Raw genomic sequence first — 12,525 nt, forward strand, 5'->3', positions numbered from 1 at the left:
CCGGTGATAATCAAAGTTGACATCCAGACATTGTCTGAATATTAACATGATGTTTTTTAATGTCTTTTAACATTGGATACATCACAGTGAAATTGCAACTTTGGCTCCTTAAATAAAAGTTTGTTCTCGCTCACGGATCAGGTAGTTCTTGAGGCAGTGCGCTTCAGGTGGCAACATGACTGGGACAAACACATATATTTACCGACAACATTCAGCAAAACCTATAAATTAGAGACGAATTCGTGTGGATATAAATTATTATCATGTATCTTGCAGTGTTTTTACGCACAAACCGGCGCATAAATGAAGGTAATGACTGACATCAATATTCAACAATAGTTTACCGTGTAGTATATGTGGAATACAAATTAAAATACCTTAAAATATTTACATATTTATTTAACAAAATCAACTTTAAAAAATAATAAATAATAATAATAACACCGAGAGTAAATTCCTCCACAGTAACAGGTAAAACAAGTCAAACGTTTGATTATTTTTTAAACTTTTATTCAAAATTAGGTTTGGATAGTATTTTTCTTTGTTAAACGAAATGTTGACTTCTTTGATATTTTACGAGGTGCAAACACACATAAAGTACATTTCATGTCGCTGCTCTCCACCAACTCATATCTGAGGAAGTCACAGTTCTCGCGATAGTTTATTTGATGCTTGGCAGCGAGACACATTGTAGGCAGATAACTGCTGATACCAGTATAAAGAAACGGGTTCCTTGAACACACCCGATGATTTTTATCATTGAATAGAAGGACTGTGTTTTTTATTTTATTTTTCACCCGAAGTCACATTTCAAGTTTTTAAATACGGATTCTTTACAATGGCTCGTCAGTATTCCGGGAGAGGGTATGTTTCAGTATTTCTCTTTCTTGCTGCCATGATGAACACGGTATCTACCGTCACCCATTATTCCGTTCCCGAAGAAATGGAGGAAGGCTCTGTCGTTGCTAATTTAGCAACTGATCTGGGATTAGACGTGAAGACGCTAACGGGAAGAAAAATGCGCGTCGACGTTGTGGGCAATAAGAAATATCTTGACATCAACAAAGAAACGGGAGAGCTGTTCATTCTGGAGAGGATAGACAGAGAGTTGTTATGCCCCTCCAAGACAACTACGTATTGCTTTCTTAAATTAGACGCTACGATTGAAAACCCAATACGAATGTTTAATATCGAGGTCGAAATTCTGGATATTAACGACAACGCTCCTCATTTTCGAAGAGGAACGATGGATTTGGACATCTCTGAATCAAGCCCCATTGGAGAGAGGTTCTCATTGAATAATGCTGCGGACCCAGATGTCGGAACAAATTCTGTGAAAGATTACCATCTGAGCTCGAGTGAACATTTTACGCTCGAGATTCAGACCGGAAGAGATGGCTCAAAGTTTGCAGATTTTATTCTGAAAAAAGATTTAGATAGAGAGCAGCAGGCGGTTCATAATCTAATTCTCACTGCTGTGGACGGTGGCGTGCCCACTCGCACAGGTACAGCCAGCATCATTGTTCGCGTGCTTGACGTGAATGACAACGCCCCTTCTTTTGACAAAGACAAATACATTGTTGTTGTGATGGAAAACTCCCCGATTGGCAGTCTAGTAATAAAACTAAACGCCACTGATTTAGATGAAGGTTCAAACTCTGATATTGTTTATGTATATAGTTTATATACATCGGAGAGAACGCAACAGGTGTTTAACTTGAATCCAGAGAATGGAGAAATCAGAGTGAGAGAGATGATAAATTATGAGGACTTTAAGCTGTATGACATGGAAGTAATTGCCAGCGATAAGGGGCCTAACTCCTTATCTGGACAGTGTAAACTGTCAATTCAGGTGACAGATATGAACGACAATCATCCAGAAATATCTATTAAATCATTCCAGAGTCCAGTCAAGAAAATGAACCGATAGACACAGTGATAGCTGTAGTTAGTGTCAGTGATAAAGACTCAGGTGACAATGGAGTGGTTGACCTTCATATTCCAGATAATATGCCTTTCAAACTGAGGGAGTCCTCTGATAACTATTATGAGTTAGTAGTGTCACAGCCACTAGACCGGGAGAAGGTCCCAGAATATGACATCACGTTCACTGTGACGGACAGAGGCTCTCCTCCTTTATCTGACAATGAAACGATGACGTTAGAACTGCTGGATGTAAATGACAATGTTCCCCAGTTCCCTCAGTCATTTTATACGATACGTGTGATGGAGAATAACGCACCTGGGGCCCTGCTCAGTTCACTCACTGCGTTTGACCCTGACCTCCATGAAAACCAGTACCTAGTGTACTTCATCCTGGAGAGGGAGATAGCCAACACCTCCATGTCCATGCTGTTCTCCATCAATCCAGAGAACGGTAATCTGTACGCACTGAAAACCTTTGACTATGAGATCGAGAGCGAGTTTCTTTTCCACATCGAGGCCAGAGACTCTGGCTCTCCTCCACTCAGCAGCAACGTGACGGTCCACATCATCATAGTGGACCAGAACGACAACGCCCCGGTGATCGTCTCTCCGTGGCGCGCACACGGCTCGGTGGTGGAGGAAAAGATCCCCAGATCCACCGATAAAGGCTCTCTGGTGGCCAAAGTGATCGCCTTGGACACCGACTCGGTGCACAACTCTCGGATTACGTACCAGTTTCTACAAGTGACTGACGCCACCTTGTTCAGTCTGGATCAGTACAATGGAGAGATCCGGACTATGAGGATGTTCAGCTACAGAGACCCGCGTCACCAGCGACTGGTTGTTGTTGCAAAGGACAACGGGCAGCCCACTCTCTCGCTACAGTCACCATCAAGCTGTCCACAGTGGAGACGGCCGTGAAGGCCTACTCGGACATGACGGAGGTGCCTCTGGAATATGACATCTTCTCAGACCTGAACCTGTATTTGGTCATCGGCCTGGGCTCGGTGTCATTTCTCCTGCTGATCACCATTCTGGTCACCATCGTGCTCAAGTGTCAGAAACCCAAGCCCAGCAAAGCGGCTCCTCCCTGCAGGAACAGTGTGCTCAGTGAGAGGAACTCCACCATCGCAGACTCCACGCTGGTCTCCAACGATGCCTACTGGTACAGTCTGTTTCTAGCAGAGACCAGGAAGGGGAAGATGGTGGTTAGACAGCCGGTGCCAAAGGGCTCCAGATACTTCGTGTCCAGCATACCAAGAGGCACAGGACTGACAGACACTAGTGACTCAGCGGCTTCAACACTGCAGGTATGGACTTAACTCAATTCATCAGATATTATTCGAGCATGGCCATCAAATGCAGAGATAAATGAAAGTTTGAAACGTTATATTTTACAACCGTTTTGGTTTTGGCCTTGCAATGTTTAATATTCTATATATCCGACCTCTTGAAGCATACATTTTTTAGTGGTTCATATGCGAGTACAGAAACACATCTATACCGTCTCCATATCCGGTCTTAATCAAAGTTGACATCCATACATTGTCGAAATGTTAACATGATTTTTAAATTTGTTTTGTATTATTGGATACATCATAGGGAATTTGCAACGTTTGTTCCTTCAACAAATTTGTTTTTCGCGCACGCGGATGCAGGTACACATTACATCGGTTATAGTTCTTGAGGCAGTGCGCTTCACGTGGCAACATGACATAGACAAACACATATATTTACTGACAACATTCAGAAAACCATTACATTAGAGTCTGAATCGTGTGGATAGAAATTATTATTCTATATCTTACAGTGGTTTTACGCACATACACCGGCGCATAAACGAAGGTAATGACTGACATCAATATTCTAACAATAGTTTACCGTGTAATATATGTGGAATACAAAAAAATACCTTAAAATGTTTACATATTTCTTTAACAAAATCAACTTAATACATACGTAAATAATAATAATAACACCTAGAGTAATTTCTTCCATAGTACCAGGGAAAACAAGTCAAACGTTTGATTATTTGTTTACTTTTATTCAAAGTTAGGTTTGGATAGTATTTTTCTTTATTAAACGAAATGTTGACTTCTTCGATATTTTACGAGGTGCAAAGGTACAGAAAAGACATTTCATGTCGCTGCTCTCCACCAACTCAGATCTCAGGAAGTCACAGTTCTCGCGATAGTTTCTTTGATGCTTGGCAGGGAGACACATTGTAGGCAGATATCTGCTGATACTAGTATAAAGAAACGGGTTCCTTGAACACACCCGATGATTTTTCATCATTGAAAAGAAGGACCGTGTTTTGTTTTTTAAATTTTCACCTGACGTCACATTTCAATTTCACGTTTTTAAATACGGATTCTTTACAATGGCTGGTCAGTATTCCGGGAGAGGGTATGTTTCAGAATTTCTCTTTCTTGCTGCCATGATGAACACGGTATCTACCGTCACCCATTATTCCGTTCCCGAAGAAATGGAGGAAGGCTCTGTCGTTGCTAATTTAGCAATTGATCTGGGATTAGACGTGAAGACGCTAACGGGAAGAAAAATGCGCGTCGACGTTGTGGGCAATAAGAAATATCTTGACATCAACAAAGATACGGGGGAGCTATTTTTTCTGGAGAGGATAGACAGAGAGTTGTTATGTCCCTCTAAAACAACTACATCATGTTTTCTTAAATTAGACGCTACGATTGAAAACCCAATACGGATGTTTAATATCGAGGTTGAAATTATGGATATTAACGACAACGCTCCTCATTTTCGAAGAGGAACGATGTATTTGGACATCTCTGAATCAAGCCCCATTGGAGAGAGGTTCTCATTGAATAATGCTGCGGACCCAGATGTTGGAATAAATTCTGTGAAAGATTACCATCTGAGCTCAAGTGAACATTTCTCTATTGAAATTCAGACCGGAAGAGATGGGACGAAGTTTGCCGATTTGATTCTGAAAAAAGATTTAGATAGAGAGCAGCAGGCAGTTCATAATCTAATTCTCACTGCTGTGGACGGTGGCGTGCCCACGCGCACAGGTACAGCCAGCATCATTGTTCGCGTGCTTGACGTGAATGACAACGCCCCTTCTTTTGACAAAGACAAATACATTGTAGATGTGATGGAAAACTCCCCGATTGGCAGTCTAGTAATGAAACTAAACGCCACTGATTTAGATGAAGGTTCAAATTCTGATATTGTCTATGTATATAGTTTATATACATCAGAGAGAACGCAACAGGTGTTTAACTTGAATCCAGAGAATGGAGAAATCAGAGTGAGAGATATGATAAATTATGAAGACATTAAGCTGTATGACATGGAAGTAATTGCCAGCGATAAGGGGCCTAACTCCTTATCTGGACAGTGTAAACTGTCAATTCAGGTGACAGATATGAACGACAATCATCCAGAAATATCTATTAAATCATTCCAGAGTCCAGTCAAGGAAAACATAGAATTAGATACAGTGATAGCTGTAGTTAGTGTCAGTGATAAAGACTCAGGTGACAATGGAGTGGTTGACCTTCATATTCCAGATAATATGCCTTTCAAACTGAGGGAGTCCTCTGATAACTATTATGAGTTAGTAGTGTCACAGCCACTAGACCGGGAGAAGGTCCCAGAATATGACATCACGTTCACTGTGACGGACAGAGGCTCTCCTCCTTTATCTGACAATGAAACGATGACGTTAGAACTGCTGGATGTAAATGACAATGTTCCCCAGTTCCTCAGTCATTTTATACGATACGTGTGATGGAGAATAACGCACCTGGGGCCCTGCTCAGTTCACTCACTGCGTTTGACCCTGACCTCCATGAAAACCAGTACCTAGTGTACTTCATCCTGGAGAGGGAGATAGCCAACACCTCCATGTCCATGCTGTTCTCCATCAATCCAGAGAACGGTAATCTGTACGCACTGAAAACCTTTGACTATGAGATCGAGAGCGAGTTTCTTTTCCACATCGAGGCCAGAGACTCTGGCTCTCCTCCACTCAGCAGCAACGTGACGGTCCACATCATCATAGTGGACCAGAACGACAACGCCTCGATGATCGTCTCTCCGTGGCGCGCGCGGCTCGGTGGTGGAGGAAAAGATCCCCAGATCCACCGATAAAGGCTCTCTGGTGGCCAAAGTGATCGCCTTGGACACCGACTCGGTGCACAACTCTCGGATTACGTACCAGTTTCTACAAGTGACTGACGCCACCTTGTTCAGTCTGGATCAGTACAACGGAGAGATCCGGACTATGAGGATGTTCAGCTACAGAGACCCGCGTCACCAGCGACTGGTTGTTGTTGCAAAGGACAACGGGCAGCCCACTCTCTCCGCTACAGTCACCATCAAGCTGTCCACAGTGGAGACTGCCGTGAAGGCCTACTCGGACATGACGGAGGTGCCTCTGGAATATGACATCTTCTCAGACCTCAACCTGTATTTGGTCATCGGCCTGGGCTCGGTGTCATTTCTCCTGCTGATCACCATTCTGGTCACCATCGTGCTCAAGTGTCAGAAACCCAAGCCCAGCAAAGCGGCTCCTCCCTGCAGGAACAGTGTGCTCAGTGAGAGGAACTCCACCATCGCAGACTCCACGCTGGTCTCCAACGATGCCTACTGGTACAGTCTGTTTCTAGCAGAGACCAGGAAGGGGAAGATGGTGGTTAGACAGCCGGTGCCAAAGGGCTCCAGATACTTCGTGTCCAGCATACCAAGAGGCACAGGACTGACATACACTAGTGACTCAGCGGCTTCCACTCTGCAGGTATGGAATTAACTCAATTCATCAGATATTATTCGAGCATGGCCATCAAATGCAGAGATAAATGAAAGTTTGAAACGTTATATTTTACAACCGTTTTGGTTTTGGCCTTAATATTCCATAAATCCAACCTCTTGAAGCATACATTTTTTAGTGGTTCATATGAGAGTACAGAAACACATCTCGTCTCCATACCGGTGATAATCAAAGTTGACATCAATGCATTGTCTGAATGTTAACATACTTTTTCACATTTATTTTGTATTATTGGATACATTACAGTGAATTTGAAACTTTTTCTCCTTCAAAAAAAAAGTTTTTTCTCGCACGCGGATCAGGTACACCGGTTATAATTCTTGAGGCAGTGCGCTTCAGGTGGCAACATGACTTGAACAAACACATATAATTACCGACAACATTCAGCAAAACCATTAAATTAGAGACTAATTCGCGTCGATAGAAATTATCATTCTAAATCTTGCAGTGGTTTTACGCACAAACCGGCGCATAAACGAAGGTAATGACTGACATCAATATTCTAACAATAGTTTACCGTGTAATATATGTGGAATACACAATCAAATACCTTAAAATATTTGCATATTTCTTTAACAAAATCAACTTAATACATAATACAAAATAATAATAAAACCTAGAGTGATTTATTCCACAGTACCAGGGGGGAAAGCCACACGTTTAATTATTTGTTTACTTTTATTCAAAATTAGGTTTGGATAGTATTTTTCTTTGTTAAACGAAATGTTGACTTCTTTGATATTTTACGAGGTGCAAAAACACAGAAAAGACATTTCATGTCGCTGCTCTCCACCGACTCATATCTGAGGAAGTCACAGTTCTCGCGATAGTTTATTGGATGCTTGGCAGGGAGACACATTGTAGGCAGATAACTGCTGATACCAGAATAATGAAACGGGTTCCTTAACACACCCGATGATTTTTATCATTGAATAGAAGGACTGTGTTTTTTATTTTATTTTTCACCCGACGTCACATTTCAAGTTTTTAAATACGGATTCTTTACAATGGCTCGTCAGTATTCCGGGAGAGGGTATGTTTCAGTATTTCTCTTTCTTGCTGCCATGATGAACACGGTATCTACCGTCACCCATTATTCCGTTCCCGAAGAAATGGAGGAAGGCTCTGTCGTTGCTAATTTAGCAACTGATCTGGGATTAGACATGAAGACATTAACGGGAAGAAAAATGCGCGTCGACGTTGTGGGCAATAAGAAATATCTTGATATAAACAAAGAAACGGGAGAGCTGTTCATTCTGGAGAGGATTGACAGAGAGTTGTTATGCCCATCAAAGACAACCACATCATGCTTTCTTAAATTAGACGCTAGGATTGAAAACCCAATACGAATGTTTAATATCGAGGTCGAAATTCTGGATATTAATGACAACGCTCCTCATTTTCGAAGAGGAACGATGGATTTGGACATCTCTGAATCAAGCCCCATTGGAGAGAGGTTCTCATTGAATAATGCTGCGGACCCAGATGTTGGAACAAATTCTGTGAAAGATTACCATCTGAGCTCAAGTGAACATTTTAAACTCGAGATTCAGACCGGAAGAGATGGCTCTAAATTTGCAGATTTGATTCTGAAAAAAGATTTAGATAGAGAGCAGCAGGCTGTTCATAATCTAATTCTCACTGCTGTGGACGGTGGCGTGCCCACGCGCACAGGTACAGCCAGCATCATTGTTCGCGTGCTTGACGTGAATGACAACGCCCCTTCTTTTGACAAAGACAAATACATTGTAGATGTGATGGAAAACTCCCCGATTGGCAGTCTAGTAATAAAACTAAACGCCACTGATTTAGATGAAGGTTCAAATTCTGATATAGTTTATGTATATAGTTTATATACATCAGAGAGAACGCAACAGGTGTTTAACTTGAATCCAGAGAATGGAGAAATCAGAGTGAGAGAGATGATAAATTATGAGGACTTTAAGCTGTATGACATGGAAGTAATTGCCAGGGATAAGGGGCCTAACTCCTTATCTGGACAGTGTACACTGTCAATTCAGGTGACAGATATGAACGACAATCATCCAGAAATATCTATTAAATCATTTCAAAGTCCAATAAAAGAAAATGAACCGATAGACACAGTGATAGCTGTAGTTAGTGTCAGTGATAAAGACTCTGGGGACAATGGAGTGGTTGACCTTCATATTCCAGATAATATGCCTTTCAAACTGAGGGAGTCCTCTGATAACTATTATGAGTTAGTAGTGTCACAGCCACTAGACCGGGAGAAGGTCCCAGAATATGACATCACGTTCACTGTGACGGACAGAGGCTCTCCTCCTTTATCTGACAATGAAACAATGACGTTAGAACTGCTGGATGTAAATGAATGGTGTTCCTACTTGATAGAATTGAAATGAGATGCACATTAGGGAGACTGAGATGCGGAGGATATCGAGACGAATAATGAATAATATGAAATACATATCGAAAACCAGTGGAATGAAACATCGTCGTAGAAATGCTCAGTAGTGCAGGACATAGGACTAGCTAATACGATATATCAAACATACAATACAATAAATCATTAATAACAGTCTCATACTGCATTAACTGAAATCAGTCCCCTGACAGACTTGTCATCTGAGATGAAATGACACAAACACTGTGCAGAAAGATGCAACTGTGACATACATGTCCACTCATTATCGACACTGAGATACACATCTCAGTAGACTCATACTGCTTCTCACTGTGCCTCATGACTGTACTACCTGAGAATGAGATCATCCAGCTTACTGAGAAGGATGACACTCACCATGACTTCTATCAGGCTAACTACGCCACTGTACCGACACGAGCACGAGCCACTCAGCCTAGATACACGCGTATCACCACTGAAGGCCAAGGGCCGGACTCTGCAGACGCCCTGTCGCTGACGTCTGGACCGATCCAGAACTACGGGCACATAGTCACGCCGGCACCGGTGCCACTGGTACGAGCCAAGTGCACATCCGTAGACTCAGTTCACAGAGGCTGAGCACCAAGTCACGCGTGGTTGGACCGAGCCATCCCGCTCCATCAGTGTCCAGAGTAGCGCCTGAACCTCGACGTGCTCGAGGTCGAAAGACTCCAGACTCAACTGTGTCCATGCCCTGTCACTCAGGCGAGTGGCATCTGGAACGTCCAGGTCAGAACCGCAGCCGCGCCATCGCACGCTGGTTAGCGGTAGACTCACTCCAGTACCTATGTCACAAGCTGATGATGCAAGCTGCTGAGCAATATCGAAGAGCCGTGAAGCTATACACGTCAATGACTAGTACTACACATGACAGCTAGTGCTGGTTAACTATCAGTAGTTAGTTGTCATCATAGGATGAGAAATCGGACTCACTGACTAGCGATTGACATCTAGATTAAACTCATGCCGCATAAACGTCAAGTCAGTACAAGTACTCCAATGCAACTACTGTAAGATGCTAGAAGTTGCTCACATAGGCTGCGTTTATCGATCGCAACTATGGATGAAAGCATCGAGGCATCGAATCATCTGGAACACGTCCAATGATGACAGCTGACAACTAAGGACTCTGACTTATTGTAATAACTGATGAATATATCTCAAGATCGTAATCATCAGAATCTCATCAATTTCGTTGATACTGAGTCTTGTAGGAATCTGTAAATCATGAATCTAGTCTAATACTGAACAGAATTTGAATCACAATTGCACTCAATCACGAGGAAATAATGGTATAAATTGTGCGAAGACCGCTGAAGAAAATCTTCACCGGGAAAGGTTAGTATGTCGACAAATACGACGATCTTTGACGCTAAGTGAGAGATCTTGTACGAAATTAGAATCGTCAACCGGGGTAGAAATTTTACACTAGTGACTCAGCGGCTTCCACTCTGCAGGTATGGCAAACTGAACATGTTTTACAATTCGTCAATATACATCAAGTTCACAAGTTACAAGTGACAATTGTAATCCTATACCTGTCATATCAGCGCTTGAGAATATTACTCGCCTTTTCACTTCTTTTAGGATATCTGTCCTGAAATGATCCACCATGTAGAAAAAGTTAGCATATTATCGACATGCTGGATAAATATTCTTACACTTGCTACAGCAGATAGTTGCTTCTAAAATACAATATCATGAAATGTAATAACTTATTTGGTGAAAAATCTATACTCTTCTTCTTCATGTACTTTTTTTCCTTCTTAAAGCTACATTATTTTGGTATCGGGGGGAAAATAAATAGGTCAGACCTGGGCCACACTGACATTATGAAATCATATTAAATTACAAGTAAATGGCAGAAGCAACAATTATGAATGACACGGACACTTGTTATAATCATGTGTGTCATTGTTTTCATGCACACCCATGTGCATACTATGTTAAGAGCGCAAAAGAAAGAGGATATTATTATGCATAATCTCTTACAATCAGCGTGCACTTGTGAAAAACAAGCAACCAAAGAGTTTTCTAAAGAAATGTCAATATATAATGAACAAAATCTGAAGATTACTTTCCACACAATAAATGTAAATATGAAAACAGAAATAAACTTCAACATAAGTAGTATTTCTAGCTTCCGAAACAGTCATACAAAACACTCGCACCCCTTTTTAGTGACCTGGTGATGTACAGCACAACAAACAGGGGGAACTGGAGCCAGAGACTATACCAACAATATAGGTTGTATTGAGGGATATGCATAAACTATAGTTTCATACATAAATCCAAACTGCAGAAAAAAATAACGTCAATCATGTAGGGCTAAACTGTCATTGAGGCAAGCATGCAGTTTAATAACAAACAGTAAATAGTCACACGAACCAAATAAAATGTATCTGCTGACAGCAAACACACAATACGTGGCACAATAATGAAGTGCCCATGTGAAATATATGGATGCTCACTGTGCCCCCCCCCCCCCCTTCAGCCCAGAACAAAACCCAACAAGCTCAAATAAAAACATAAAAAGGCCCATGCAATTTATTACCATAAAAATGACACTAAAACACAATAGGCCTGGGAAAAATGTGATTGCTCCTTTGAGGACTGTTTAAATACAAAAGAAACATTAATATAGAAAAGGAACATGTACAAATACATTTCATAACAACATGTATCGAAGAGTAGTGCTCTGATGGAACACAGACCCCCCCCCCCCCCCCCCTCCCCAGTTGGAAAACATGCAAGTGAGTTTTCTGGAGTTTTACTTCCTCCACGTTAATGTCCCTCATCGAACATGAAGACTGACAAACACATTCATGATTTAATACAATTAACTTAACATAACACATTTCTAAAATCACGCGTTTGGAACATGCACAAAAAGAAAGGAGAGTTTACCAAATGAGTCCCCTAACAAGGCTGTTCTCAGCTGCTCCAGGTGATGACTACCCAGGAAGAAAAGCCCAGGTGAGCTTCACACCACTTTTTATGAGCTCGGTCCCTTTTGCCTGGGTCCTTAACTGCAGGCTACCTTTCGTCTGCCTAACCACATTAGTTTAAAACTAAATACTTTTGTAGGTGCAAAGGCTGACACAAGACTATTTTCGTCGCTGCTCTCCGACACAACATGTTTACTGATAACGTCAACGTTTTCACGGAAGTTTATTGGAGGAGCAGCAGTCAGATATTGTATTTATATGACGTCACTCCTGTGTCCGCACACATGCACCTTTTCTTTTCCGATCCTCGCCTCGTTTGTTCGTGTCTCATAAAGCGGTTTATCCACATGTCAGAGCTAAAAGGAATCAACATGATGGCGCATCATCTCGGACTTTCAATGGGGAGAGGGTATGTT

At 41.8% G+C, this 12,525-nt stretch overlaps 1 protein-coding gene and 2 pseudogenes across 1 annotated transcript; all 3 read left to right on the top strand.

Annotated features, from left to right (window-relative positions):
• The first annotated feature begins 895 nt into the window (after window positions 1-895).
• On the top strand, window positions 896-3,248 carry LOC130209286 (protocadherin alpha-C2-like; annotated as a pseudogene).
• A 1,115-nt stretch (window positions 3,249-4,363) lies between these two features.
• Window positions 4,364-6,715, top strand: LOC130209287 (protocadherin alpha-C2-like; annotated as a pseudogene).
• Window positions 6,716-7,743: 1,028 nt separating this feature from the next.
• LOC130209288 (protocadherin alpha-C2-like) lies at window positions 7,744-9,120 on the top strand. Its single transcript, XM_056438850.1, has one exon. The coding sequence runs from the start codon at window positions 7,744-7,746 to the stop codon at window positions 9,118-9,120; it is 1,377 nt and encodes a 458-aa protein (XP_056294825.1).
• Window positions 9,121-12,525: the final 3,405 nt, after the last annotated feature.

The sequence above is a fragment of the Pseudoliparis swirei genome, chromosome 19, assembly GCF_029220125.1.
Source record: "Pseudoliparis swirei isolate HS2019 ecotype Mariana Trench chromosome 19, NWPU_hadal_v1, whole genome shotgun sequence".
In the NCBI taxonomy this organism is placed as follows: Eukaryota; Metazoa; Chordata; class Actinopteri; order Perciformes; family Liparidae; genus Pseudoliparis; species Pseudoliparis swirei.

Excerpts from the sequence above, each read along its gene's own strand:
- LOC130209288 (XM_056438850.1), top strand. The coding sequence starts at position 7,744 with ATGGCTCGTCAGTATTCCGGGAGAGGGTATGTTTCAGTATTTCTCTTT.